The sequence below is a fragment of the Petaurus breviceps genome, unplaced genomic scaffold (assembly GCF_028583685.1).
Source record: "Petaurus breviceps papuanus isolate PSGF00001 unplaced genomic scaffold, PetGlider_PUasm1.0 90925, whole genome shotgun sequence".
In the NCBI taxonomy this organism is placed as follows: domain Eukaryota; kingdom Metazoa; phylum Chordata; class Mammalia; order Diprotodontia; family Petauridae; genus Petaurus; species Petaurus breviceps.
In genome coordinates this window covers 22214376-22238122 of record NW_027187380.1, presented here as the reverse complement: position 1 = coordinate 22238122, position 23747 = coordinate 22214376, and the positions used below count along the sequence as shown (strand labels likewise).

The following is a 23747-nucleotide window of genomic DNA, read 5'->3' as shown; positions in this document are numbered from 1 at the left end:
TACTATGGAAATTATTTGCATTACTACACATGTATAACCTATATTGAATTGCTTGTCTTCTCAGTGTGGGTGGGTGAGGTGGGGAGAAGGGAGAGAATCTAGAACTCAAAGTTTAAAAAAATGTTAAAAAAAATTGATTCTTTACATGCAACTGGGAAATAAGACATACAGGTAATGGAGTATAGAAATCCATCTTGCCCTACAAGAAAGTAAGAGGAGGGGAATTGGGGGATGGATATAAGGGAGGGCAAATTAGGGGAGGGGGTATTCAATATGCTTGCCATCTTGTGGTGGGGGATAGGGAAGAGATGGGAAGAAAATCTGTAACTCGAAATCTTTGGGAAATGTATGCTGAAAACTAAAAATAAATTAAAGAAAAGAAAATATGCGTTATGACCAAGTTGCATTTGTACCAGAGGTATACAAGGATTTTTCAACTTTAGGAAAACAATCAACATAATTATTAAAACCAAAAACACTTGAAACTACATGATTATCTCAGTGAACATATAAAAAGTATTTAACAATGTGCAATATTGAATTTTTTTTTAAAATCTATACAGCATGAGCACATTAGCATTATTTTTTTTTGTTATAAAAAGTACCCATCTTTAACCCAAAGTAAGCATCATATGAATAGGTATTTATATAAGTTTCGCAAATAAATATGGGAGTAAATCAAGAATGCCCATTCTCTCAGTTATTATTTCTATATAGTTCTAAAAATACTAACAACAGCAATGACAAAAGAAATAAATTATGGGTTCACAGATAAACAAAGAGCATACAACTTAAAAGATTACTTATAAATAATGGTTTAACTTTAAAGTCCCAGAGAATCATGGAAGAAAATAACTAAGGCAACTAATACCTTCAATAAAGTCAGCCTATAAAGCAAGCTTATAACACTAGCATCATTTCTATATTTTATGTACTTCTATATTCTATATAACTACATCTAAAAGTCAATAATAGATAAATTCTATCCAAAATACCTACAAATGCATGTAATTTGGAGAGTGAATATACCAAAAATGCACTCAATACCGATATAGATTCAATTACAAAATGCTCTTTAAAAAGTAAATAACTTGAAAATTAATGTGGCAAAATTACAAAGAACAAACTTGGCCCCAAAGAAGAGATATGCAAAGACATCTCCTCCATTTCTTTGCAGAGGTGGGGAGGACCAGGGATATGAAATATTAAAAATAATATCAGAAATTATTTTTAATGTATTGATTGGCTTTACTTTTTTTCCCCTTTTCTTTTCTCTCTTTTAAAAATTTTTATAAGGGGGGCAGCTAGGTGGTGCAGTGAATAGAGCACCAGTCTGGGAGTCAGAAGGACCTGAGTTCAAACCCAGCCTCAGATACTTGACACACTTGCTAGCCATGTGACTTTGGGCAAGTCACTTAACCCCAATTTCCCCCCAAAAAGCAAAAAAAAAATTTATAAGGGATGGCTTTCTGGAGGGAGAGGCAGAACACAGAGGGGAAATTTTGCTGACTGAAAAATTGAAGATATCCATAAAAATCTATTTTATAAAAAGTTATGTATTTCATAGTTCAAGAAGAGTCATTTCTAGTTTACATCTTTTTCTTTTAATCCATCAAATACCTACCTTATGTATGATTACATCAGATTTGAACCCACAGTTCCCATAAGCATCATACCTTAAGTGGTATCCAATCCCCCATTTCCTCTTCAGAAACAATGAAGAACCTGCACACTTCAGTCTCCCACTGGATATAAACACCTTCCGATCTGAGCAAAAAAAAGCAAATGAGATCTAGGTTAGGGAGCTCTTTCACTCCATGGGTTAGTCCAGAGTTAATCCACAATGTCCCTCGACATTTAAAACATTGATTACAGTTTAAAGTTTAAAACATAGAGTCAAACCTAGAACCCAATTATGATGAAACATCCTAAACTTGGACATATTCTTCTGACCACTTGGAACACTTTTTGAGGATGAAAATTCAACTTTGCCATGCTCTCCTCTTTGGATACTTGCAAAATATCTTCATTTCTCACTGAATGTTCTTCACTATTATCTGGATGCCTCAATGATTACTCTCCAAGTTGGGAGGCAGGAATCAAATTTCTTCATTAGTGGGAGTCAAATCTCACTGTTAGTAAAAATACTGTGATAACTGAAAATATATAAATGGAATGGAGGCAAGAGTGTCTTGTTTCATTTCACTTTGATTATCAGTATACACAGAGGCTTAGGTAACACCTTTCATTCTTTGACCTGTTCAATTCTTGATTATAGTAATGAAAGGAAACCAAGACTTGCCAGCAAGGAGATCAGCCTCATCCATGAACTGGGTACTGAAGAGAATCACACGGTCTGATTTCTTTTCCTTTAGAAGATTCCATACTTGATGCCGTGAAAAGGGATCCAATCCAGCAGTTGGTTCATCCAACAGCAAAACCTGTAGAGGAAGAACACATGTAAAAGGATCTTCATGTAAACGTTTAAATTGAGTCTCACACAAGTGTTAAATGCCAATAAACTTTAATACATATTTTAAATGCCAATAGCACTATATGTAAGTGAATTTTCATTCTATAAGCAAGTTCTTTCAGAAAAGAGACTTAAAACATATATTTTTAAGCTTATATCAGTCCTCAGATATTTTTTAGGTGGGGATGGGGGTTGGAGAAGAGATGCTGGGAACTTAAAAACCACACATTTAATTTTGCTATTCCCTCTTTGATTGTTTCTAATAATAAAAAAAAATCATTAATTATTACTAACAGTTTCAAGTACAGTCTCAGTCATTTGAAAGTCCAGTACCACTTACCTGAGGATCTCCTAAAATGGCAATCCCAAAAGATAGCTTTCTTTTTTGTCCACCACTTAAATTAATTGCAAGGGTATCTTGAATATTTTTCATTTCCAATTGTGTTAAAATTTGTTGTACCTACACAAGAGAGGATATTAAATTCAAAAATCCAAAATGCTTTAGGTAAACTCCTTTTTATTTGCTACTCATTATATATAAAGGAACTTTCCTAGGACTTCTCTTTCTAAATTTTGTACATTTAATAGCTTTTAAATAATAAAGCAGAAATAAGTCAAAAAATAAGAATCCATCTAGTCAATTTTCTCATACACATCTACCTCTTGCTCCACCTTCTGTGGATGAATCCCTTTTATTTTAGCAAATAGTCTGAGATTTTCTCTAGCAGTAAGAAAGTCAAGCTGAATATTGCTTTGTGGACAAACACCAATGATCTTCCTTATTTTTTCCAAGTCAGTCACTTCAGAGAGCTTATTATTATAGATGGTAGCTGAACCTAAAAACAAAAGTTAAAACAAGCTAATATCATAATAATGACAAGGTACTGGGCAAAGTTTAGTCTAATATTATAGATGGTAACTGAGCCTAAAATTAGAAGTTAAAAACAAGTTAATAGCTGGGTGACAACATACTTTGCTTTACTTTTGTTTATACTTTTGTTTAGACCATAATCATGAGAAAATGATGTATGAATTTCCAAACTATATTGTTATTAATAGATTATCTAAATAATAGATTTTTAAAAGATGGGTTATTTTACAAATGCTCATAATTACATCGACAAAAAATGGTTTTTACACAAATGTTAATTTTTGCAGAAATACCCGTTGACTGAAGATAACCATCCTCATAGAATGTTAAAAAAAAAAAAAAAAAAAACACAGGGGTGGAACCAAGATGGTGGAATGGAAGCAGTAACTTTTCTAAGCTTCTCCATGAATCCCATCACTAAACTTTAAAAAGTGAATCTGAACGGATTTTGGAGTGTCAGAATCCATAGGGAGACAGAGCATGCGGAATCCAGCCCAGGAAAGTGCCCACGTGGGTCTGGATGGGGGAACGCAGAGCATGTGGGGGCTGCAGCTGCTCGGACAAGAGAGCAGACTACAGCAGAGAGAGGAGACCCAGCTGGCAGGACTCACACACCCCAAGGGTGATTCACAGCCATCTCACCAGCATCTCACCAAGGGTCAGGAGGATCCATTGGAGCCAGGTAAGAGAGGGCTTGGGGCCCCCAGCAGAGACAGCAGCTTCTACTGGGGCTATCAGCCCCTAGCTTGGAGGTTTAGAAACCACCTGCCTGACTTTCCAGAGCCTAGGATGACAAAGTGAACTCTGGCTGCTCCAATTCCCCCTCCCTGACCTAGAAAACCCAGAGATAAGTATCCCACCCAGAGTGAAATCCTGAGACAGAGGAAATAGCCTCGGGCTTGGCAGTCATTGAGAAGGGGTGTAACTGAGGCAGCAAGGAGTCTGGAGAGAAGAGGGTCCCAACAAGCCCTGCCTCACCTGACCAGCAAAAACCTGCTGGAGTGGTAGCCCAGGGGCATAGAGGCAGAAATCTCCAGTGACCAGACCACCCCTCCTCCACAGAGTACTCTGTGAGCATCAGCATAACTCAGGGGAAACACTGAGAGCCCTTGCCTTGGCCTCAATCTACACACCCAGAGACTACAGCACACAAAGCCAAAAACCAGGCACCTAGGTTCTCCCAGCCTGAGAAATTAGGAAATAGGAAGTTACAATGGGAAGGAAGGAAGCTGAGAAGGAGAGGGGAAAGACAAGTAAATCAATTAGAGCTTATTGTAGTGAGCAAGAACAACCAAATACAGAGGACAACATGGACTCTATACTCACACCTGAGACCACAGAAGGAAATATGAACTGGTCTCAAGCCCAAAAAGCATTCTTGGAGGAGCTAAAGAAAGCTTTTAAAGGCCTTATTAGGGAGGCAAAATTAAATCTACAGTGACCAAATTGGAAAAAAGTTTCACTGAAGAAAACAAATCCTTAAAAAGTAAAATTAGTGAAGTAATTGGAGAAAATACCTCCCTAAAAAAGGACCTTCAAAAACTAACCAAAGAAAATAATTCACTAAAACACAGAATCAATCAAATTAAAGCTCAGGTCTCTATGATGCTCCAAGACTCAATCAAACAAAACATGAAGATTGAAAAATTGAAAGAAAGTGTAAAATATCTCACTGGAAAAACAACTGACCTAGAGAACAGATCTGGGAGAGATAACTTAAGAATTATTGGTCTACTGGAAAGCCATGATGAAAAAAGCAGCCTGGAGAACATCATCCAAAAGATTGTCAAAGAAAACTGTCCTGAAGTCCTGGAATCAGAAGATAAAATAGGTATCGAAAGAATTCACCAGACTCCCCCTGAAAGAGATCCCAAATTGAAAACTCCAAGAAATATAGTAGCCAAATTCCAGAATTACAAGATTAAGGAGAAAATACTGCAAGCAGCCAAAAAGAAACAATTCAAATATCGTGGAACTACAGTAAGGATTACACAGGACCTAGAAACTTCTACATTAAAAGATCGGAGTGATTGGAATTTGATATTTCACAGTGCAAAAGAGCTAGGATCGAAACCCAGGTTTAACTACCCAGCAAAACTGAGCATAATCTTTCAGGCAAGGAGATGGTCATTTAATGAAATAAGGGACTTCCAGACTCTCCTGATGAAAAAGCCAGAGCTCAATGTAAAATGTGTTCTCCAATTACAAGACTCAAGAAAGACATAAAAAGGTAAACAAGGAAAACACACACGCACAAATACACACATGCGCACACACACACCCACACACACATGCACATAACTTGGGATGCAATAAGATTCACATCACTATATGAGAAGTCAATATCAAAATTTATATGATTATCATGACCCTTAAAAGGGGATGGGTATAAATGAACTAACCTGATGATTAAAAAAAAAACTTATAAAGGGGGTCAAAGGGACTGCAATGGGATAAAAAGAAAGGACAAGACAGAAAAAGATAAATCATGCCATATAAAGAGGCTTAAAAATACAATATAGTAGAGGGGAAGGAGAGAGGGAGAGGAACATCATTTGAACATTATTCTTACTGGTCCTGGTTCAAAAAGGATCAACATAATCAGTTAAGTTTAAGATTCTAACGTGAAAAGACATGAAAACTCATTAAATAGAGGGAAAGGAGGGAGGGAGAGGAGCACTGCATGAAATTTGCTCTCATTGGTTTGAGGTCAAAGGGGAAATAACATACTCTGATAAGTTTAAAAATCTATTGTGTCCTATAGGCAGTAGGAAGGTAAGGGAGGGATAAAAAGGGATTAGAGGGGAGGGAAATAGTAGTAAGGGGAGAGGGTAGGAAAAGAAGGGGGGTTACAGAGAGGGAACACTGAGGGAGGTGGTGGTCAAAAGGAAAACCCTCAAGGAGGGGACGAGAGAAGGAAGAAACAAAACCATTCCCCTGGGAGGGAATAGGATGGAGGGAAAGAGACAGATAGTCATCATTACTGTGAATGTGAATGGGATGAACTCTCCCATAAAACAGAGGCAGATAGCAGAATGGATTAAACACCATAATCCTACAATATGCTGTCTACAAGAAAAATATTTGAAACAAAGGGATACCCACAGGGTAAAGGTAAAAGGCTGGAGTAGAATATATTATGCCTCAGCTAAAGTAAAAAAAAACCACAGGGGTAGCAATCCTTATCTCAGATAAAGCAAAAGCAAAAATAGATCTAATTAAAAGAGAAAAGGAAGAAAACTATATCCTGCTAAAAGGCACTATTGAGAATGAAGCAATATCATTACTTAACATATATGCACCAAGTGGTATAGCATCCAAATTCCTAGAGGAGAAATTAAGGGAATTAGAGGAAGAAATAGATAGCAAAACTATACTAGTGGGGGACCTTAATCTCCCCCTCTCTGAACTTGATAAGTCCAACCTCAAAATAAACAAGAAAGAAGTTAAGGAGGCAAATAGAATTTTAGAGAGTCTAGATATGATAGATCTCTGGAGAAAACTGAATGGGGATAAAAAGGAATATGCTTTCTTCTCAGCGGTTCATGGCACATATTGAAAACCGACCATGTTCTAGGGCATAAAAACCTCACAATTCTGTGCAGAAAGGCATAAATATTAAATGCATCCTCAGATCATGATGTAATAAAAATTCCATGCAATAAAGGGCCATGGAAAGACAGATTAAAAACTAATTGGAAATTAAACGATTTAATCCTAAAGAATGAGTGGGTCAAACAAGAAATTATAGAAACAATGAGTAATTTCATTCAAGAGAATGATAATAATGAGACAACATACCAAAATTTGTGGGATGCAGCAAAGGCAGTTCTTAGGGGAAGTTTTACATCCCTGAGTGCATACATGATTAAATTAGAGAAAAGGGAGGTCAATGAATTGGGCAAGCAATTGAAAAACCTAGAAAAAAGAACAAATTCAAAATCTCCAATTAAATACTAAATTAGAAATACTGAAAAACAAAGGAGAGATTAATAAAATTGAAATTAAGAAAACTATTGAATTAATAAATAGAACTAAGAGCTGGTTTTATGAAAAAAACCAATAAAATTGATAGACCCTTAGTCAAAGTGATAAAAAAAAGAAGAAAACCAAACTATGAGTATCAAAAATGAAAAGGGTGAATCTACCTCCAAAGAAGAGGAAATCAAAACAATAATTAGGAATTATTTTTCCCAATTTCTATGCACATAAATTTGACAATCTTAGGGAAATGGATGAATATTTACAAAAATACAAGTTGCCCAGATGAACTGAAGAGGAAGTAAATCACTTAAATAGCCCCATTTCAGAAAAAGAAATTGAACAAGCCATCAGTCAACTCCCTAGGAAAAAAATCTCCAGGGCCAGCTGGATTTAGTAGTGAATTCTATCAAACATTTAAAGAACAATTGATTCCAATACTCTACAAACTATTTGGGAAAATTACTGAAGAAGGAGTCCTACAAAATTCTTTTTATGACACAAATATGGTACTGATACCTAAATCAGGAAGAGATAAAACAGAAAGAAAATTATAGAACAATCTCCCTCATGAATATAGATGCAAAAATTTTAAATAAAATATTAGCAAAAAGACTACAGCAACTTATCTCAAGAATAATACACTTTGATCAGGTAGGATTTATTCCAGGAATGCAAGGATGTTTTAATATTAGGAAAACCATCGGTATAATTGATCATTTCAACAATAAAACTAGCAGAAACCACATGATTATCTCAATAGATGCAAAAAAAGGCTTTTAACAAAATTCAACATCCATTTCTATTAAAAACACTAGAAAGTATAGGAATAAATGGAGCCTTCCTTAAAATAATAGGTAGCATCTATTTAAAACCATCAGCAAATATTTTATGTAATGGGGTAAGCTAGAAGCATTTCCAATAAGATCAGGGTTGAAACAAGGTGTCCACTATCACTCCTCTTATTCGATCTGGTACTAGAAATATTAACAGTAGCCATTAAAGAAGAAAAAGAAATCAAAGGAATCAAATTAGGCAAAGAAGAGACCAAACTATCACTCTTTGTAGATGATATGATGATATACTTAGAGTCCTAGAGAATCAAGTAAAAACCTACTTGAGACAATAAATAAATTTGGCAAAGTTGCAGGATATAAAATAAACCCACATAAATCCTCAGTATTCCTATATATTTCTAATGAAATTCAACAGCAAGAAATAGAAAGAGAAATCCCATTTAAAGTTACTGTAGATATTATAAAATATTTGCGAATCTATCTGCCAAAATAAACCCAGGACCTATATGATCACAACTACAAAACACTTTTCACACAAATAAAGTCAGATCTAACTAATTGGAAAAAATATCAATTGCTTGTGGCTGGGTCAAGCTAATATAATAAAAGTGACAATTTCACCTAAATTAAATTTTATATTTAGTGCCATACCAATCAATTTACCAAAAAATCTACTTTACAGAGCTAGAAAAAATAGCAACAAAATTCATTTGGAATTAGAAATGGTCCAGAATATCAAGGGAATTTATGAAAAGAAGTGCTAGGGAAGGTGGACTAACTATACCAGATTTCAATCTGTATTATAAAGTAGCAGTCATCAAAAGTACATGGTACTGGCTGAGGATTAGAGTAGTGGATCAATGGACTAGATTAGGAACACAAGATTCAGCAGTCAGTGACTATAGTAATCTATTGTTTGATAAATCCAAAGACCCCAGTTTTGGGGATAAGAACTCACTATTTGACAAAAACTCCTGGGAAAACTGGAATATAGTATGCCAGTTTGGGCATAGACCATTATCTAACACCATATACCAAAATCAAGTCTAAATGGGTGCATGATCTAGGTATAAAGGCTGATAGTTTAAGAAATCTCAGAAAACAAGGAATAGTTTACCTGTCAGAATTGTGGAGAGGGAAAGACTTTATGATTAAACAAGAATTAAACAGCATTATAAAATGTAAAATGGATAATTTTGATTACATTAAATTGAAAAGCTTCTGTACAAACAAAACCAATGTAACCAAGATTAAGAGGGAGGTGGGAAATTGGGAAAGAATTTTTACAATCTATGTCTCTGATAAAAGATTCATTTCTAAAATACACAGAGAATTGAGTCAAATCTATAAGAATACAAGTCATTCCCCAATTGATAAATGGTCAAAGGATATGAACAGGGAATTTTCAGACAAAGAAATTAAAGATATCTATAAGCACATGAAGAAATGCTCTAAATCACTATTGATTAGAGAAATGCAATTCTGAGGTACCACATCTTACCAGTCAGATTAAGATGACAAAACAGGAAAATGACAAATGCTGGAGAGGATGTGGGCAAATTAGAACACCAATGCATTGCTGGTGGAGTTGTGAACTGATCTAACCTTTCTGGAGAGCAATCTGGAATTATGCCCAAAGGACTATAAATAATTTCATACCCAGCAATACCACTTCTAAAGTTATATCCCAAAGAGATCATAGAAGTGGGAGGAAGACCCATATGTTCAAAAATATTTATAGCAGCTCTTTTTCTGGTAGCAAAGAATTGGAAATTAAGGGGGTGCCCATCAATTGGGGAATGGATGAACAAGTTGTGGTATATGCATGTTATGGAATACTATTGTGCTATAAGAAATGAGGAGCAGATGGACTTCATATTTACCTGGAGAGTCTTATACAAACTGATGCTGAATGAGAAGAGTAGAACCAGGAGAAATTTGTACACAATTACAGACACAACGTATGTGTGATGACCAACTTTGATAGACTGGACTCTTCTCAGCAATGCTGAGAATATAAATCAATCCCAAAAGACTCATGATGGGACAGATAACTACATCCAGAGAAAGAACTAGAAAGAACTGAGTTTGAATCCAGATTGAAGCAAACTACCTGATCTTTTTCTTTTTCTCTTTTTTGATTTTATTTCCTCTTTACCATTTTTCATTCTATCTGATACAATCCGTCTTTATAACCTGACTAATGTCTAATGTGAAAGTATTTACAGATCCTATACTTTACTGTATGCCACCATGGGGGGGAACGGGAAGGAGGGGGACAGAATTTGAAACTCAAGGAATTGCGGAATTGAATCTTGTAAACTAAACGTAAACAAACAAATTAATAAATAAATAAAAACCAGACAATATTTTTTCCAAATGAAGATGACATAACTTAGTAAAAGTATAGCTTAGAGAAATTTTTAGTACCTTCTGGCAAGCATCTACTTTGGGAGAATGCTATCTACTGGCTCCTGCATGATTTGTTGCTTTATCAGACAATCTGCCTTTGTGAAATGATTCTCTCACCTTCTGTTGGAACAGACAGTCCACTAAGAATGTTTAACAGGGTTGATTTCCCAGCTCCACTGTGACCAAGTATTGCAGTGATCTGGCCTTCATAGATATCCAGTAGTAAACCTGAAATTAAAACAGGAAAAATCTACTTTTTATCTGAGATGTTAGAAATAGACAGAATTTTGTGTCTTCCAGGCCACTAGGCATGGCTTGGCCATGGGAGGCATGAAGGGGAGGCTGGCGGGGGGCCAGGGAGAGTGCACTGTGGAGGAAAAGGGAGATAAAGGAATCTGGAATAAGACAAAATAAACTGACTGCATTTCTCTGATGTTTTCATTTTTTTTATTTTTTTGTTGTGTTTTGTTTTAATAACAGAACAAAGTTAGGACTCATCTGAAGGAGTATGCATGGACCTGAATTGAGTTGCTTTGGGCAACACTTCTGGGGGATACACATGCTCAGCATCGAAGAAGTTTGAGATAGCATAACAATTCCTTGGCTTCCTGAAGTGCCAGCTCTATCAGGGAGGACTGATCACTGAGTCAAGAAGAGCTGTCTACTCAGTTGACTTTCACAGGAAACAACTTCTGTTCTCGATCTCATCTTTGTCTGTACTGTATAGAAGGCTTGGAATTCTCTCTTAGATTTCCTGTGAGGTGGGGAAGATCGCTCTCTCTTTCCCTGGAAGCTATGGCAACTGTTCAAATGTCCATAAGAAAATTAGTTTTGACTAGACCTGCCCTGCACCTTTAACCCCTAAATGCTTCATCTATTTTGTTTCTTTTACCTGAACACAGGTTACCAAATAGTAATCCTGAGATGGATGTTTCTAGACTTGGATATATACCTTATGTGTTCCGGAGGTTGGAAGCTCTTAGGTCCCACTCTTAGAACAGATTGGCAGTGGGGGATGTTTTCTATAACTACTTTTTTCTTGGATGAGAAGATGATCACAAACAAGAGTAAGAATTAAAGCAATACTCTTGCTTGGCAGAAGACGCAAACTTTGAAGGTATTTTTTGGACAAGGCAGAAACAAGGTGAAGGTGAAATGTTTGTTATGTTTTAATATCTAAGCACTAAACCTAAAGACAGGAAGACCTGTGTTCAAATTTGCACTCAGACCCCAACTAGCTGTGTGACTCTGGGCAAACCACTATACCTCTATCTGCTTCAGTTTCCTTATCATTAAAGTGGGAATAATAATAGTATCTACCTTCAAGGGTTGTTGTGAATATATGATGGGATAATATTTGTAAAGGATTCCTGAACCTTAAAGCACTATTTAAATGCTAGCTATTATTATCATTACAATAATTGTTTTTTAAATAATGACTCTTTGTCAATGTGTACTTAGTAGTCTTTTGTATTTTTATTCTATCTTCTATGAGGAAGAAAAATCAATTTATTATTCAGTCATTTATGTTCAACTTTTTGTGACCCCTATGCACCACAGATTTCCAAGCCTCCACTATCTTTCAAAGTCTGTCCAAGTTCATGTTTGTTGTTTCCATGACACTGTCTAGCCATCTCATCCTCTGCTGTCCCCTTTTCTTTTTGCTTTCAATCTTTCCCAATAGTAAGGTCTTTCCCAATGAGTCTTGTCTTCTCATTATTTAATGAGTCAAAACCTTTAAACTCCAACTGCCCCATCCTTAATCCAAATTGAATAATTTTATACTCTCTTTTTTGTATGCCCTTGACATAAGGCAAATATAAGTTTTAAGTTATATTCCACAGGACTCTGGTGTAAAGTTATAAATAGAATTTAGGTGTAAAGACACCAAGACAAGAAAAAGATACTGACTCCTGTCTTTAGAGGTAAGACTCTCACAACACTAACCCCAATACCTGCCTGGGACTATAGTAGGGACCATTTAATGTTTGTTGTTGTTGTTGCTGTTTGGTAGGGGGGAACGCAAGGCAATTGGGGTTAAGTGACTTGCCCAGGGTCACATAGCTGGTAAGCATCTCAAGTGTCTGAAGCCAGATTTGAACTCAGGTCCTCCTGACTCCAGTGCCGGTGCTATATTCACTACACCACCTAGATGCCCCCAGGACCATATAATGACAAGTGATCTCTAGCCCAACCCCAGTCTATAGTGACAATGATATAAATGTATTTGGACAAGTTATACTTCAAAGATCCCAGAGTTTTATGTTTTAAATTTTAAACTCGTCATTACCACCCTCATTTCTTTCCTATCCATCACACCAACGTCTTAATCCACATCCAGTCAGACACCCTATTTTCCAGAGCAAAGGTCCAGCAAGTAGGCTGTGCCCTGAGCTTGGTATAACAGCAATCCTTTGTGTTCACCCTCTGGACGATCTCACCTTCTGGCAAAATTATATAATTATTGTATATTGTATATTGCTTTGATCAGTGTTCACTGAGCTTGGACAAGCACCTGCTGTATCCTTGTTAAAGTTATAAAGCCCTGCTATACATCAAACTTGTCATATTGTTGCTGTTTTTCCTCATTGTCAGGGCCACAGCTCACTGTGTAACGATTGGTATGAGTATTAAGATATCCCCCACACTGCCTCAGGTCCCTCCCTACTAGGGGCAGGGTCCCCACACATATGTCCTTGCTTGCAAGTCATTTCCCTCACATTGATGGGGTGCTTGGGATCTATGTTTGTAAAATCAATTTGTAAACTCAATTTGTAATACCAATTTGTAACATCAGTAATGATGGGGTGCTTGGGATCTATATTTGTAAACTCAATTTGTAATACCACTTTGTAACATCAGTCTGTAAAACCAGTTTGTAAAATCATACTACCCAGCCCCACCCCAGTCTCAGAGCAATAACTCTGCCCAGCAACAACTATCTCAGCTTGGAGCAATAACAAACTATTCCTATGAATCCTTCACAAAAGTATCTATAAACATTCCAGTTCAGGCAACTGTTATCTCCCCCTTGTATAGTGTCCCACTGCCCCCGTAAATCCTTCAGTACCCTATCTCTAGGTTTACTCCTTGGCTGCCTCAATGAATCCTTCAGGATCCTATCTCTTCGTTAGCCCCTTAGCTTATTGAGTCTCAGTTAGCCTTGGTTTTCAGACATCAACCTTGTCAAACATGACACTGATGGGTGGCAGACTGGACACTTCTCCATCAGCCCTAGACCACTAGCCATCTTAATGACGTTTCAAGCCTAAAACCACACCTCCAGGTAGCGCCCCCCCCCCCCACCTTGGGCTTTTTCCCAGTGAATCATGGGCAAAACGCCTGAGCAGTTACATTAAAAATGCATGTTCCTTTAAACACTGTCCCCACCTTAACTCCTCCCTAATCCCATCCTTAATCACCTAGTTAGCATAATTGGCATGGGTTCTACTATGGATTACCCTATAAAAACCTTAATTCTACCCCTTTGAGGTTGCAGGTCCTCTAAAGGACTGTTGCCCCGCTGTAAAGCGTACAATAAACTTTTACAACTCTGACTCCAGGTTGGCTTGGGCTGAACTCTTTCAAGACTGAATCTCAGGTTTTCTGGTCTTAAGATAAAGATCAGAGTTCCTGCTGAACCTATTGGAAGCCATCCCTCATCAACATTGAAATTAAATTTCTCTTTGATTCCTGATTCTCCTGTCTCTAACCTACTTTGTTCATTTGTGGTCATCCACCAAGAGAAAAAAATTAATCTACATAAACAATCAATTGTTAATATAACATTATATATATATAATGAAATTTTGCTCTTTACCTTTCAAAGCTTCTACTTTTTCAGGCTTCCCTTTATATTCTTTTCGAATGTTTCTGATTCTGAAAGAAAAGTGAATAATGTTTCATGATCACATAGCATATGCTAACTAAAATCTTGAAGTATAAATAATATAATTCAGAGGTGAACTGAGAGAGGCATAGTAAACAAAAGTTCTACTTCCCACATGCTGTATTTTGAGGATTCTGCAACAAGGTTTCCAAACTTCAAAGTTAGTGACTCCCAGATAAAATAAAATTAGCAAAATATACATATGACAAGCTTTTAATTTAATCTACATTAAAGAATTGGACATTGAGAGGATGTTCACCAATTAGGGAGTGACTGAATAAGTTGTATATGATTGTGATGCAAATGAGTTGGCTATTGTCAGGAATACAACAATCCAAAACAATTCTGAAGGATTTATGATGAAAAATGGTCTCCATCTCCAGAGAAAAAATTGGTGTAGTCTGAATACAGATCAAGGCAGACTTTGTCTTTACTTTCTTTATTTTTCTCGGGTTTTTTGTATGTGTTTACTTTCAAAACATTGCTAACATGGAAATATGCTTTGCATGATTACATATGTGTAGCCTATATCAAATTTCTTGCCTTCTCAATGGGAGGGGAGAAGGGGGAGAGGAAGAGAATTCGGAAAAAAAATTTTAAACAAATGTCAAAAATTGCTTTTACATGTAATTGGGGGAAATAAAATATCTAATTATAACTAATTAATTAAAATTTTAATCTTTATTATTGACATTTTCTCCATCACTTTCTTAAGTGTAAACAACCAAACAATAAATCAGTCCCTCATTTATAATGTTTGCCAATTTCTGAGGCACAGAAAATTGGTTCTCCTGAATCTGCTCCATCGGACTCCAGCATGACCATGAAAGAATGGTCTAATCTAAGGGTGAAATTCTCTTGACCTTAAAGGTCCTTGACCATACATAGTTCTCTTGGAGGTGAAGGCTCATCCTTATTCCTAGAAATTTGTACTCTTTATATATGAAGATAAAACCATCTGGGTTCATTCAAAGAATCTGTTTCCCCCATGGGTATCACTTGGTTTTATCATGAGGCAGATTGTCTTAGACCCAGACCTTATTCTCAGAGTCATTTTTAGTTACCAGTCACTCCCTAGGACTGAACGATACTACTGCTGCTAAAACCTCTTGGAGATCATTGATTCACAAATTTAGAGCCAGAAGGGACCTTGGAGATCATTTAATCCAAATGACTCCACATATTTACCACTTGTCAGGAAAAGTAGAATTGTCAAGTTCATCTTAAAATAAACTTTTCAAGTTTCAAAAAGTAACTCCCTAGTTCTAGTGTTCCATAATTTAGAAGCCATGTCTACCTTCATCATACCCATACATAGATATTTCCAAAAATGCATGAGTTCATCAGGTTGGCTACTCTCTCTACCAACATAGATTAAAATGCCTCCATGCTTTTCATGAGGTCTGGAGGCCAAAAGTTTTGTCATCCAATGACTAAACTTCTCATAATGAGCTTTTTACAACTTTGCTAGTCTGGCCCTCAGATTTAAAACAAACAAAAATAAACCATACAATCACTACTAGTTTATTTCATCGGAAGCCCTTCTAGGTTGGTAGGACTTTCTCTGATGGTACAGTCTTTGAAGATTTAAGATCTCCTCCATGTTGAAATGAGGCACCAGAGCAAGACTTCAATGGAAAGCTCCTTCTGTACCCTTTATGTTTAATAGGTCTTCAATCAGCTTATATCTTTATAAACTGAAGAATTCTAATTTGATGGTCTTCCCTCCTCATATGAAACATGTTTCTTATTCTTGATCATTTTAATTACTTTTTCTTGGTCTTTTCTAATTTTGTTCCACATTTATTTCACGTACACTATATTTTTAACAGCTGTGCCTTGCTTTATGCAAGAAACATGTTCCTGAAAACACATATTCATAGAATATTTTTAAACCGAAATGTTAATTGTCCTTATTGATTTGCTACTGAAAAATGAAGAGAAATTTCATAATGCAAACAAATCATGGCCAAATCTATATTTTTTGTAAATTTGCATAAGAAATTATTTTGTGAAGATTTACCTGTAGGAGGATAGGCTAAAGTTCCATTTAAAATATACAAGTCTTTCATAAAATGCCCAGAATTTTGACCCTAACAACACATTCAGTGGATGCCTTCAGTTGAGTCATCAATGACTTCTAGGATATTCTTCTTGGGTTATAAACCATAGCTCAGAAAACATAATCTTAATATATATTTTGTATTATTTATCTTTGTAAAATTACCTTACATTTATCTAAATTGGGGTGCATTTTACCCCCTTTTCAATAATTTACAGAGTTTTTCATGAGTTCTTGTAAATAATCCCTGTTGGTATAACATTTCATTCATCAGAATAGCTTAATATTATTGAAACACTTATAGAACTCACTGAGGATTTTTACTTCCAGATCATTTATAAAAAATCCCAATGAAACTGTTACTTTCTGGGTACTTTTAAGGTTGTAATTCATCCAGAAAAGTGATCATTAAGCTCTATTTTCTATACCTGTTTCTATGATAGTGTTATATAAATCAATAGAAGTATCTATTTCATTCCTTAAACTGTGCTAAATATCATAGGAGACAAATTAAAGGTGTGAGAAATTGTCCCTGCTCTCAATCAGCTTACAATTATACACATAAGAGGATATGACAAGATAAAAGTCCATTTCTATTATTCCTAAATTCTTACATTCTACTCTGCAAAATTTAAATAAGTGCATTTATCACTTAGTTGTTCAGAGTAGGAAGATATTAATATGGGCTGCAGTACCCATATTAAGCCTGGAGGGTTTTGCAGAACAGATGAGACACAATCTCATTTGAGAGAGTTTGGGTCCTAGGAAATGTGGGGCTTTCACTTTGCCCGCTCCCATCTTTTTGTCCTTTATCCTTTCTCTTGGTCGGCTTTTCATCCTTTCCTAGTTATTCTCCTTACATTAATTTGTTGTTGCTGTTGATGATTTAACAGCCCAAGGTGGTTTTATTGTTGTCTCCATATACACAGAGATTTTTTTTAGTCCATCTTCAGTGTAAAGTACAGAGTATTCACCCTTTTACCATTGACAGTACAGAATGAAAAAGACAGCAGAAGAAAAGAAACCACTAAGCCCTAGTTGGCCCCTGGGGATACTAGAAATGGGAAGGAAGAATGAGTTGGGAAGTAGAGGGCACAGGAGGTGCAAGGTAGAGAAAAACCTTAATTTCTTACATCCTGTATCCAAAGGGACCCCATAATTTCAAAAAGAGTCTCAGGGAAGGGATAGTCCCAGCTTCCCACTCTATTCTCAGGAATCATATAATAATATTGGGGGGGGGGGGGGGAAACTTTGTCTCAATTTGAGAAAATAATATGGTCAGCATCAGTCAATCCCTTAATTGGTCACTGATCAGAAGGATCCCATACCTCCCCTGCCATAGAGGATCAAAGTAGTATCCTGTCTTCCCTAAGGTTTTATTTTGGAGAAAAGAGGTAATAGTCACTTTAGAAGAATTTCTTATTAGAGTCCCACAAGTACTTACAAAAAATAAAACTACTAAGTGAAATATTTCCTCTCCTTCAAGTTGTTTGTTAAAAGAAAAGAATTTAATTTTTTAAATCAAATTTAAAGTGGTACACAATAAATTATAAAATATACACATGGCTGCAATATTCCCTTCAGATTTAAGTTGTTTCCTTACTTCTCAGTGCCCTCTCTTATACTCCCATCTCAAAAAAGAAAGAAAGAATAAGAAGAGAAGAGAAAAGAGAAAAAAAGATTAGCTTAGAAAAAAGAAATAGGAGGCAGAGTAAGAAACAAGACAGAGCAGAAAAAAAGGAGAACCAAGGTAAAAGACAGAAGCTGAGTAAAAAGAAAATAGACTACAATCATGGGCAATGTAAAATCATGCTTAGAACTATTACACAGATGTAATAAATTTAAATGTTGAAATACATATATTTTAGAGAAATTTTCCTTTGAAATATTGATAGGAAAGGACCAAGTATCCTTTCAGAAGACCAGTTCAGAGGAAAGTTATAGCATGGATGCTTCAAAATATCCTCTAAATCTGTCTGTAGTGTACTGATGTCAGTTTGTATGCTTGAAAAATTGTTTACCTGATGGCTTCTTTTCCATGGAATTCTGGTGATATTGGTTCAAAAGAGTCAGAGTAATGCTCAGGGTTGATTTCATTCTCCAGAACCTCATGAACAGTTTTTCTTTTTTGGAACCAAAATGAAGACTTAAGGAAAAACAAGGGAGATTGCCACTGTCCATATTCATCTAACAGGGACAGAATTAAATATTGGATGTCAGATCACAATAATTAAAGCAGCCTATCCTAAAGTAGCATTTCATAACATGTACCTTTTTATTTTAATATTCCTTTTAATCCCATGCATTTCTTTAGGCTAACTGGTATAAATAGGGCAAATAGGTGGCATAGTGGATAGAGGTCTCTACCTCAAGTCAGGAGGACCCAAGTTCAAATCAGAACTCAGACACTTCCTAACTGTGTGACCCTGGACAAGTCACTTAACCCTGTTTATTTCAGTTTCCTCATCTATAAAATGAGCTGTAAAAAGAAATGGTAAATTATTTCAGTATCTTTGCCCAAATGGGGTTATAGTCAGACACAACTGAAACAAATGAAGAGTCCCTTTAATTTCCCTTTAAGGCCAACTGAGTAGCAATACATATATATTTTTTCTGGAAACTCTACCCCTCTTCCAGGACCAGTCACCTCTTAAACTTCACTCTGAAGTCTTTAGTTTCTACCTGAAATAATAGTGGGAGTGAAGGGAAAGGGGGTAGAAAGAAAAGTGAAACATGTCCAGGAACTCTCCTCTTGGGCTATATAGGCTCAGGCAGACACATGCAGCTCCCATGTGTTCTGCCTCAAGGTATCCATTAATCATGGTGGTGGTGCTGAAGATGTGATAAGGCCTCTTCCCTGCATCTGCTGTGCTCTTTAAAAAAAAAGTGGAAGGGAAAAGCAATTTAAGAGTCCTTGCTGAATACTAACTGATTAAGTTAAAGTAAAAAGGTGTCTGGCAGTCCTAGTTCTAGAGCCTAATCAGGAGTTATCTTTTGTCTTCTTAACAAAGTGCCACAAGTACATCCCATCCATGCCCTGAGTGGGGGAAGATGTCAATCAAATGTCCCAAACAAAAGTTCAGTGCCTGTAAACTGATTAAGCTGAATTCATCAAACATATTTTCTTGATTAACCCATTCTACTTCATTGGATTATTGGCCTCAGTGATACACTCATTCATTCCATTGACTGGAGGTAGCAACTACCATGCCTACTCATCCTTCAAGATTCTTGCCTTCAGATCCTCCATAAAGGGTCTTCCCAATTTGCTGGAAGCTGACAGAATGATGTGCTCTCAGTGAAAACAGACATTTGGAGGAGAAGCAGGCATAGCATGGAAGATAAAGATGAGTTTTGGACAAGGTGAGTTTGTGCTGCTATGGAACATCCAGTTGTACCTACTCAATAGGTATTCAGGAGATAGGCTAGCACTAAAGATAAAAATCTGTGAGTCATTTGCATAGAGATAACTGAGTTATAATAGCTAATGAGATTATTAATGACATTAATAAAAAGCAATAATTATTTGTAAAAAAAAAAAAACCAGCATTTTTCATGACCATCACTATGCCAAATACTAATAATCTCTTAGTTACATTGAACAAAAAGCTTTCAAAATATGTCAACCAAATTGAGTAAATCAAAATCATGTGGGACAGAGGAAGTGCATATTATTTCCATAGGCCTGTCTACTACTGGAGTTCTATACCAAGGATGCTTTCAGTGAGCCTCCAGAGGATGATGAACTTATATACCAAAACTTTTATTCAACTAGAAAAGCAGTTATCTTCTCTTCCAGTACAATAGTTTGTATAATATTCCATTTTTAAAAAATAGCAGTATAGTGAAGAGTCCCAGGACAATTTCTATCTAAAGAAGAAGAAAAAGAAGATGAAGATTAACAAGAAAAAGATGAAGAAGAACAAAATGATGAGGATGCTTATAAGTGACATTTATGTGGTGCTTTAAGGTTTGCAAAGCACTTTAAATATGTTAACTTATGTGAATCTCACAACATCCCTGAGAGGTAGATTTAGACCTTAAGATTTAGCAAGTAATAACTTTGGAGAGAACATCACTTTTAGTTGTAGTGAAATAGCAAACTTGATTCTAAGGACTTGAGAAATGAGTATGCAAGGAAATGGGAAAAAAAAAGTCAACTTTTCTAGAATTTTGACTGTGAAAAGAAAGACAAATATAGGGCAGTAATTTTAGGGGATGCCAAGATCTAGTGAAGGTCCCTTTCTTTTTTTTTAAGGATGAAGTAAATGCTGTCTTGGGGAATAGAAGTTAAGAATCAAGAGAAATAGTAAAGAATAGAAATGCACAAAATAATACAGGAAATTAATTAACTAGTCAATCAATTTATCAAGTGTCCAAAATGTACCAGGCACCATGACTGAGGATACAAAGAAAGGTAAAAAAAAAAAAACAACATCTGTTCTCAAGGATTTTATAGTCTGAGAATATTGGTCAGGATAGTGTTTAAAATAGAAACACAGAGAGAGAAGAGAAACTAAGGACATTTTTTAAAATTGCCATTGAATTGTTAAGAAAATGAGATGCAATTAACCTAAAGTTTGTGGAAAATAGTGTACTGTATTTTTGTAGTGGCATATAGGAGATAGAAGACAAGACTTGAGGACAGCTACGTGGCATAGTGGAGAGACAGCACTGTGCTTGGAATCAGTAACACATCTTCATGAGTTCAAGTCTAGCCTCAGGCACTTACTAGGTGTGTGACCCTGGAAAAGTCACTTAACCCTGTATACCTCAGTTCCTCATCTATAAAATGAACTGGAGGTGCAAATGGCAAACCCCTCCAGTACCTTTGGCAAGAAAACCCCAAATGCAGTCACCAAGAGTGGAACACTACTGAACAACAGTAGACTTGAATGAGAAAAACTATATTTTTAATAGAATAGTTCAGAAAAAGATGTGGGCTAGAGACAGATTGCATAGAATCTTTAAAAAGGGAGTTATAGGCAATGGAAAATTATTAAAGGCTTTTGAATAGAAAGTATAGAAATATTGAACAGAAATAGAAGCCTTGGCTTCATTATTACCTAAATCACCTTTAGGTAGGTTAAGCTCTCTAAGCCTTTGTTATTTATACAATTGAGCGAAAAATTTTTCTCTGCATACCTTGCAGGGTTATTGTGAGATCAAATGTGATAATATGTATGAAAACACTGTGTGAACTTATTCCTCTTCGTGAATAAAGGACAACAACCAACCTGATCCCTTATTTTTAGAAGTACATTTTTAAAAGCCTTTCAACCTTGGAAATGTTTTGGTCTATTGGTAGAATATTTTAGAACCTGGAGAGATGTAAACCAACCCCTTCAATTTACAGATTTGGAAAAAACTATGACCCAGAAAGGTAAAGCAACTTCTCTAGTTACTGGCAGAACCAGAACTGGTATGTAGATTGTGTAACAGCTGTTAATACCTTCTCCTCCAAGATGACCTTGGATTCAATGTCTATATGTCTTGTACAGCTATCTCTCCCACTATCCCCATCAAGGTTTCAATATATCATGGGTTGGTATAAGAAATTAATTGGGAATTTGGGGGGAGTTTTGTGGAGCGAAAGACAACTTTTGAAGGCTGGCAGACGACACAGAGCCAAATAAATACTTAACCCAAATTTAAAAAAAAAAGGTACCCCATAACAGAAAAAGGAAAAAAATCAGACTTTTTCTCTAATACAAAGGGAGAGTAAAAACATTTCACCTGGATTTTCTGGATCAAAGGGGCAAAACATTCTAACCTCCACAATGTGAAAGAGATAACTGTATTTACTTTTATATTCACAAATTGAACCACTCAACTGATTACAAGCTCCTTGAGGATAGGAACTATTTTGTTCTCCCTATTACCTAAGACAGTGACTTATATATAGTGCCACTTAATGAATTATTGTTGATTAATTGATTGATGGATTATTTGATACTTCAGTTGATCTATGGTGTGTTCTCAAAAGCCATGATAGCCAAATGTAAATTCTAGTAGATTCAACTATTCTGAAAGGCTTTATTAGTATAGCCCTGCTGACACAGAATGTTTACTTTCCAAGGACTGCCATAGGGTAAGTTTAGAAAGGTTCATCATTAGCAGGCCAGTCCTAGGTGATTAACACTTTAACCATTACTTATGATAAATGTGTGAAATAATTAATATGTTAGAACCAGCATGAAATAATGGAAAGAAGGTGAGACTTAGAAAGATGTAAGGTCATAGTGTACAAGCTATTTAGCCTCTAAGTGATGCAAGCCAGTCTACATTGGTGGAAGTTTTGTCCAGTCCTGCAGTAGAGCTGAGGGAGAGAAAGCCTTTCCCTTTATTCTTAGCCTTCTCACTCTGCTCTGCTGCATTCTAAAAGATAGAGAGAGATGGGAAAATGTGGGTTAGGGACAGATTGCATAGTATCTTTGAAAAGAGAGTTATAGGCAATGGAAAATTATTAAAGGCTTTTGAATAGAAGAGTAGTGGTTAGAGTGATCAGAACTCTAAATGATCAGAGCTATACATTAGGCAAATTGCAGTAATGTCAATGTAAAGAAGGTATTGGAGATGGGAAAGATGAGAGAATGGAAAATTATTTAGAAGATATTCAAGTAGTTCAAGCAATGGGTTATGAGGAAGGGAAGTGGAATGGAATGGAAGAGGAAAAGAGGAAATATAGGAGAGAGATATTAACTGAAGTAGGACCCACAGATGATAGGAAGTATTTGAATATGGGAAGTGAAGGAGAGGGAAGAATTAAAGATGTTTCTAAGATTCCAGATGACTGAATGGATGATGATGAACAGAAATAAAGTTAAGAGGGGGGATTTTAAAAGTAAAAGGAAGGCTTCAGATTTAGACAAATTAAATTTAAGATGCAAGCAGGGTATCTAAAGAGAAGTTTCCAGAAATGATAATAACTAGCATTTGTTTACAAAGCACTTTGCAAATATTATCTCATTTTATCTTCACTGGAATTTTAGGGGGTAGATGTTATAATTTTCCCCATTTTTACAGATAAGGAAAAAAAGGCAAACAGAAGTTAAATAACTTGCCCATGGTCACAAAGCTATGAGGTTAGATTTAAAGTAAGATCTTCCTAACTCTAGGTTCAGTGCTCTATCTGTCCGGTGCCGCCTAACTACTTTGGCAACATTCATTTTTTTTAATCAGCAAAAATGTTAAACTATGGGGCTGAATTTCTGGAAACCCTCTCTTCTTATGAGGAGAATGTTTCTTTGTTTTAAAATATG

General features: G+C 35.9%; 1 protein-coding gene across 7 annotated transcripts in view; it reads right to left on the bottom strand.

The window, feature by feature from the left end:
• LOC138152591 (ATP-binding cassette sub-family A member 10-like) overlaps positions 1 to 23747 on the bottom strand; it is a 159126-nt gene that overhangs the window by 88162 nt on the left and 47217 nt on the right. For all 7 annotated transcript variants that reach the window (XM_069076546.1, XM_069076547.1, XM_069076545.1 and 4 more), the window contains 7 exons: positions 18507 to 18672; positions 14355 to 14413; positions 10652 to 10762; positions 3134 to 3309; positions 2814 to 2933; positions 2303 to 2441; positions 1677 to 1767 (listed from right to left, as the gene is read on the bottom strand). In XM_069076546.1, coding sequence (XP_068932647.1) covers positions 1677 to 1767; positions 2303 to 2441; positions 2814 to 2933; positions 3134 to 3309; positions 10652 to 10762; positions 14355 to 14413; positions 18507 to 18672 — 862 coding nt within the window. The remainder of the gene's footprint in view (positions 1 to 1676; positions 1768 to 2302; positions 2442 to 2813; positions 2934 to 3133; positions 3310 to 10651; positions 10763 to 14354; positions 14414 to 18506; positions 18673 to 23747) is intronic.